General features: G+C 33.6%; 1 protein-coding gene across 1 annotated transcript in view; it reads right to left on the reverse strand.

Annotated features, from left to right (window-relative positions):
- The window catches only part of LOC106868170 (uncharacterized), an 11032-nt gene extending 4480 nt beyond the window's left edge, over positions 1-6552 (reverse strand). The window contains exons 1-2 of the mRNA XM_052968480.1: positions 5267-6552; positions 4542-4587 (exon numbers count right to left, since the gene is read on the reverse strand). Of these exons, the coding sequence (XP_052824440.1) occupies positions 4542-4587; positions 5267-6260 (1040 nt within the window). The 5' untranslated portion in view covers positions 6261-6552. The remainder of the gene's footprint in view (positions 1-4541; positions 4588-5266) is intronic.
- Between the last annotated feature and the right edge of the window lie 1252 nt (positions 6553-7804).

A 7804-nucleotide genomic window follows, 5' to 3' on the forward strand; every position in this document is an offset into this window, starting at 1 on the left:
AAATTTGGTCAGTATAGTTTACATAATTATTGCTGAAGTGAGTTTGAAACATCGGAGATCTGTTCAGTTTGGCGCACAGATTTTTTTGATTAATTTTTTTTTTAACTAAACAGTTTGAAACTTCGTGTACTGGTGGAATTTCTCACGCAGAATACAGTTTACTTTGAACATTTTTGACAAAATTTTGTATTTTAGAAGTTATTTCGTGTTAAAGTTGTCGTATTTGGGTAATTTCAACCAATCAACGACGTGTATTCAGTTGAAGAAAGCTACTGCTGTTTGCAATAATAATCGAAGAGGAACAACGTCCTGGTCATCTCTACTAAATGTCACCACTCTGTTCTATTCGTATGTCGAGCGAAGACGATGTTACCTTTATCCTTTCTTCCTTTCTAGTCAGCACCGTGCATTCCTCACTCTTTCCCTCCCTACTGGCAGACAGCCAATAAATTTAGAGTGTGGCTTATAGAAAAGTCCGCCTAATATATGTGTACTTTTTTTATAAGTTTCAGGAGGAAAATAATTTGTGTATGGAGATCAACTGATTCCACTGATTTTTTTTCAGAGGAAAGCTCGTTTAGTGTACATGAAAAACTACGGCTACAGTACATTGGTGTCTGGAAGAAAACAAAGCTTATTTCTTTTGTTTTACCTTCATGTTTTGATAATGTTATTTTTAATCTAATAAAAACTTTTATATAGACGAAATGTGTTTGTTGTTGATTATAGTAAGATAAAACCATAACAATACATCTCACAGTTGTAAAATAATGCATTTTGAAACTACATACACGTCAACAACAAAAAGCTAGCTGCGGACCCGTAGCTCTATATGTCTTTTAAACACCGGTGCGCTTTATGTGTGGATAAAACATTGATGCCAGGCAAACGAATAAATGTAGGTAAATAATATTTCTTCTTTCTTGGTGTTGATTCTTCGATGTTTACTGGTTACTCCGACGCGAGAACCAAAAAAAAAAAAAAAAGCATGTAATATGCAACACATGCCGTAAATAAAAAAATAAAATAGAACAGTGGTGACATTTAGTAGAGATGACTCGGAAGTTGTTCCTCTTCAATGACTATTGCAAACAGCAACAGCTTTCTTCAACTGAATACACGTCGTTGATTGGTTGAAATTACCCAAATACGACAACTTTAACACGAAATAACTTCTAAAATATGTTCAAAGTAAACTATATTCTGCGCGAGAAATTCCACCAGTACACGAAGTTTCAAACTGTTTAGTTAAAAAAATTTTTTAATTCTGTGAGCCAAATTGAACAGATCCAAATATCGGTGACATTTACTATTTTGAAGAAATTTTTTCTCTAATTTAACCCGATTGTGATTGCTGTAGCTAATGAAATATCTGGATAATTTTTAATGAAGGAGCTATAGTGAATATTTTAGGCTGAGTTTTTAGATTTAGTTGAGTTTCGTTAATTCATATTATGTACTGTTTTTCCATGATCCTATATCATTTAAATTTTGTTTCAATCCTGATCTTTCTGATATCTAAGGATGGATGTTTATGTGTGTGAGTTCTTTTTCAAATGTAACTCTAGAGAATTAAAGAAGCAAATTTATCTAATCTTGTTTACCCACTTTGCCCCGCCTGAATTTGTCTTCTGTATGCTGAAAGAAAATAGTGATAATTTTCTGAAATAGTGTTCTAAATATGTTGTAGCTTTTACTGCATTTATAGAAGGGCTTTACATCGCTGATATAGTTTGGCAAAGTAGTGAACATTTGTAAAAAGTACATTTGTGCCCAACCTCATTGTGTCTCACCTACTTCTACTGGAAACAGGAAAGGCAGACTTTCGGAAATAGCTGCTTGAATTTCCCCGTTTTTGTCAGTATTTTCTCACTTTTTTTCATGCATTGCAAAACAATGAAGGGAAGCAGTTTTAAGAGAAGAATTTTTTAAATCTATGACTTTCAAATGCTGGTGTCTCCCCACCCCTCTCTCTCTCTCACCACACACAGACACACACACGCACGCACACACACAGACACACACACACACACACAAACACACACACTCACACACATATTCATCATGCCTTTGGAACAGCAACAACCACAAAAGTGATTTGTTTTTCGTAAAGTTCTGTTGTTTTATCTTATTCTACATTCTGAAACATTTGTAACTCGCATTAAAAGAAAGAAAAAATCTTCCCCCCCCCCCTCTTTCATTGTATTCTTCACAATGAGAGAAAAGTTAAACACCGCAAGTGGATGTGTGAAAAACGAAATTTGAATTTTGAAAAAGTGTATGTATAAAGCGACATTTTCAGTCATTTATTTAAACTTTATCTGCTAACTCATCAATTATCCAGTTATTTGAAATAGATGGCTTTTGGGATCTTTTTTAAAACGGGGGCCACATTTTTCAAAGTGGTTTGCTTTATAGTACACATCAATATCTCTATATCTAGTTTTACTTGGGTTCTGCTTTCTCCAAAAATTTTGTCTCACCACCCCAGAATCCTTAATACTGGATCTGCACCTGTAATTGTTTTAGGTTTGAACGAAGAAAGGATATGTTTGTTGAAGACAGATGTAATGTTTATTCACGTAGACGTTTAATAAATAGAATGAGCTATGAAATAAACTTAACAATTTAGGACATGAGTTCTTATACTCATCAATGAAAAGTCAAAAAGCAGTGATGTCGAAGTTTGTGAAACTGAAGAAACCAAGAAAAAGAATTGCAATGAAAACAGATCTGGCAATGGAGATGAGAATCGAAAACAGAGGAGAAGCAGGGTTAGTTAAAAAAAAAAAAAAAAAAAAAAAAAAAAAGAAATCTTTCTTTCATCGTTTACTCGCTTCAGTCACTGGATTTCGCCCATGCTTGGACATCGCCTTAAAGGATTGAGTCGATCAAATCGGCCATGGTTTTAAAAGCCTGATATTCATTCTATTTGTCTCCTTTACTGAATCGTAACAGAAGCAAAACAAACCAACACCGGTTGTCAAGCGGTGGTGGGAGACAAACACAACCTCAATCACACACACACACACATATAGAGGTTTTTTTTTCAGTTTCTGTCTATCAGATCTGTTCACATGGCTTCGGTCGGCCCAAGGCTATTGTAGAAGACACTTGGCCAAGATGTCGCGCAATGACCACACCTGCGCAAAATTTAAACCGAATAAAAGATACCGAAAAACTAAAAAAAATAGAAGAAAGATAGAAAGAAGAAAGAGTAAAAAAGCAAATAAAAAGAAATTCTGGAAATATGTAGATTGTTGGAGGAAATAAAACTGAACTGAAATAAAGGTAAATATAGATATAAAACTGACGAATAAAGTATATTTGACATGAATAACGTTGTATATGTTATGATAAATATGCATATATATATATATATATACACATATACATACATGCATATATGCATTTGAGGTTACATAAATCACATTACCTATCTGGCAAGCTTGCGTGTGTATATATATTATGATATTAAATTCTTAGGTTAACAGCGGAAAATAATGATACAATTTACGCACACACACATTCATATGTAGTGTGTGCCTTTGTGTGTGCGCATGCTGCGTGAATTTTTTAAATGTATATATGTACGTATGTATATATGTATGTAGTAAATGCTAGTTATATAATAAAATGAAGGTTGCAGGGTAAAGAAACCGTAGTGGGAGTAATTTAAGAATCCGCGATAACTAGAGAAGGAGAAAGAAAATTGAACATAGAAGCAAAAATGGAGTTAGAGAAAGAAGTATATTACTTATAAAAGACTGAAAAATTATTAAAAAATTAAGACTTAATATATTTAAAATATAAGGGTTAATTTTATATGGTGAGCTATGATAAGGGCTCAACGCTTATAAGAAGTAAATATATTGGATTCCTAAAATCCCTGTTTACCGGAGGGAATTAAATTTTTTACGACGATTAAATAATAGGAAATTAGATAAATGGATTTCATGTTTCTGAAGTACATACCATACAGGGATTTAATAAGGATTGCAAGATTTTGATTTTAAAATTGAAGTAGCGAAATTTAATGATTGGATAAAACTTAACGGAGGCTTGTTAGTTTTTCTGGGTATCAAAACGTATTCCCGCGTTGACTGACGCTGTTCTTGATATAGCTGGCTGTCAAATCAATGTAAGAAAGAGGTGTTCTATTGTTGTCGACTGTGTTAGAAACGGCTAATACTATTCCCTGATTACGAAGAGGTATTGAAAATTTCCTGGCTTTAAAGGTATCACGAAAGGCCTGGCTGGAGGCCCAACCTTCCGAGTTCCTTTACAGTGCTTAGAAAAAACTGAAGGACCTCTGCTATAACTGTGTGAATCTGAAGGGAATATGTTGGATAAAATCATAACTAACCGATCCTCCTGTATTTTCTTTTACCCCAAGCCATGAACATTTCAGCACCCGTTCATAAATGTTTATGAGTACAACACACACACACGTTCATATACATATACATAAACATATGGTAATCTTCCAGTATAGGGAGGTTAAAAAATAAGTAAATAAAAATACAAGGGAAATAGCTTACGTCTTACTAGTACCATCAGTACTACTCTGAAATATGTTTAGGTAATCTTCCAATATAGGGAGGTTTAAAAATAAGTAAATACAAGGGAAATAACTTACGTCTTACTAGTATCATCTGTACTACTCTGAAATGTGTTTTTTCCCCCACTAAAACAGCATGCGACGGAAAATTTTCTTGTAATTTTTTTTTAATAACAATTAGTTTTAAAAAAAAATTACAAGAAAAATTTCCGTCGCATGCTGTTTTAGTGGGGGAAAAAACACATTTCAGAGTAGTACAGATGATACTAGTAAGATGTAAGTTATTTCCCTTGTATTTACTTATTTTTAAACCTCCCTATATTGGAAGATTACCCAAACATATTTGTATATGTATATTTGATTGGAATGCAATTGATCGCAGATAGTTGTGGTCGGAAAAAACAAACAAAAATAGACAAAACAAATTCCACCTCAAAAAAAAAAAAAAGTTGAAGTATCAATTACCTGCATTAACAATTAATGAAATAATCAAATATTCGAAAATAGATTAAAGGAAAAATTATATATCAACAGTTTTTCAATCGCATACCACATTTAACGCGCGCGTTTGTATCTATGTAAATGTAGTTTATCAATCAGTTCGATATTAAAACAATTGTCAAAACACAAACAACTGAAAACAAATGCATCTGATCTTACAGCTTCTTAACAAAGAAAGGTTTTCATAATCTCTTGCTTCTGTTTATTGTGATGCACCTGAAGATACGATGCTCTTATTTTGCAGACAATTTAGGAAAATCTGACGGAAGCGACTGTTTAATAGTCCGTAGACAACAGGGTTCATTGCACCGTTAAAGATCCACATTCGAAAGCCTATTTGTCTCAAAGATTCCACAAATACTGGAATTTTCGCCGCGTATCTTAGTGGATAAAAAATTCCGAGGATTAGACCAGGGATCAAGCTAACAACAAATAAGACCGTAATGCATACCAGAATTTTATTGGTTTGTCTAATCTTTGTGTATGCTTTTAAGTTCTTTTGGTGGGCATTCGCATCTCCGAAATTTCGACTTTCCGTATAGTTAGCACGTGTATAATGTTTTTTAGCTACCTTCCAAATGCGATAATATAATAGACACATTATTGCCAAAATGAATATGTCGATTAAAAGTGATATCAGAAAATAACTTTTAAAAATTTTATCAGAACGAGATGTATAAACACACATCTGAGCATTTAAATTTGATGAAATCGGAATTTTTGTTTTATCGAAAAACAAAACACCGGGTAAGGCAACTACGATGCAGAGGAAACCAATTATCACAGACATTATTTTAGCTTGACGAACCGAAAGTTGTTGTTTATCGTGGCGGCAAACTTTGTTATATCTCTCCACTGCTATCACAAACAATGTGGAAGTTGAGGTACTGATACTGTAGTATATTACGAATCTTTCCAGCTTGCAAAGAGTTCGGTTGGGATACATCAAAGGATACAATAATTCGACCATTTCTAGAGGTATTCCGAAAAGGCAACCAATCATATCAAAAACAGCTAAACAAATTAGGAAAATATGAACCGGTAATTTCTGGAAACGAAAACCATAGATGTACATGGCTATAGCATTGCCGAATATACCAACAGGCATCAAAATAGTGATGAAAATAAACGCTGGTCTCATAGCAGTAAAAGTGTCTCGATTAATATCTTCGATTGTGGTAGTATTACTATAATTCATTTTATTTTAATGCTTGTTTTTCGCTTACGAATTCCTTGTCGCAATATATTTACTTTCCACATAAATATGATATCCTTACGGAGACTATTTTTCCGCTGGCGATATTCATTTGGTTTACAATTACATTTAATTAAGCACCTTTAGTCTAAAAAGAGTCCTTAATGATTAAATACGAACGTTAGAAGTCAAAATAACGTTTTTGTATATTTTACACTGCAATGTCATAAGTCGAAGATATTCACTTAAACAGACAAAAATACGCCTTGATATTTGTCAAAGCCGACGTATATCTGAATTATAAAGATAAAAAAAACTAAAGCAAAGAACAAATTATGGGTGTGAGAAATAAACAAAATACAAAAGGAAAAACGGAAATATACAAGTGCTGGAAATGATGTTATTAGGTGTGTCGTGAACAAAGCTTTATCAGGAAATCTGAATCTCTATTCTCCAAGACGTTGTTTATTTACATTGTGTGTTTATAAAAAAAAGTCAATAAATTTCTCATGGGGAGGTGGCTGAAAAGGCGGCGAGCTGCGAGAATACTTGTGCAAATTCTTAACGGTGTTTCTTCCAACTTTTTATCTTCTAAGTTCAAATCCCATCAAAATGAACTTTACCTTTCATCCTTTCGAAGTCGATAAAATAAAGTACTAGTCAAGTACTGGGGGCGATATAATCGATTACCTACTTACCCTAAATTTGCTAGCCTTGAACCAAAAATTGAAACAATTATTTAGCTTGACTTGGTGGGTAAGGGTCTGTCAGCAAAGTCATCGCAAACCCTCCGAGACCTGTTTGACCGATGCCCGTAACTTTTCGCTAAAACTTTTACATATCGTCAAAAGAAGAAAAGCTATGTAAACGTTGTGTTAACAACAATCAAGATGAGGACAAATATCCGTCAAATGTAAATAATGTAAATAATTCCTCATCTCTTAACTATAGAACTGTATGAGTTGTACCTATTCTTCAAATGGCCGACCTTGCCACATTCAATGTCGCACCGAATCTCCCTGAGAACTACGTCAAGGATATGCATATCTGTGGAGTACTCATCCACTTACACATTAATTCATATGATCTCACATTCGCTTTTTTGACCCACTCTCTCCCCCGTTTTACCCATTTCCCCTATTTTTTTCCCCATTTACTTTTTTCTTCCTTTCCCTTTCGTTATCCTTTAATGTCTTTATTTCTCGGTCAATATAAAGTTTGAGACCCGTTAACGATTAAAAAAAAACCCCAGCCTACTAGGTGTAAAAAAATTGTGTAGAAACCGAATATGAACTATACAAGGGAGAGGACTTTCGGAAAATTCACAAGATCCGATTTTTCCCTCAACTTTCAGGAAAATGGATATGTATCGAAATTTTATAGAAATACCGTTCAAATGGCACAAATTACGATTTTAAAGAAATTTCTGGGGAAACTTTTTTCCGAAGGGGTAAGGAGAGGACTTGGAAAATCCACATGATCCGTTTTTTTTCCTGCTCATAACTTTCAAGAAAATGGATAACTTTTAATAAAATTTTACAGAAATA

The sequence above is a fragment of the Octopus bimaculoides genome, chromosome 6 (genome assembly GCF_001194135.2).
Source record: "Octopus bimaculoides isolate UCB-OBI-ISO-001 chromosome 6, ASM119413v2, whole genome shotgun sequence".
Taxonomy (NCBI): domain Eukaryota; kingdom Metazoa; phylum Mollusca; class Cephalopoda; order Octopoda; family Octopodidae; genus Octopus; species Octopus bimaculoides.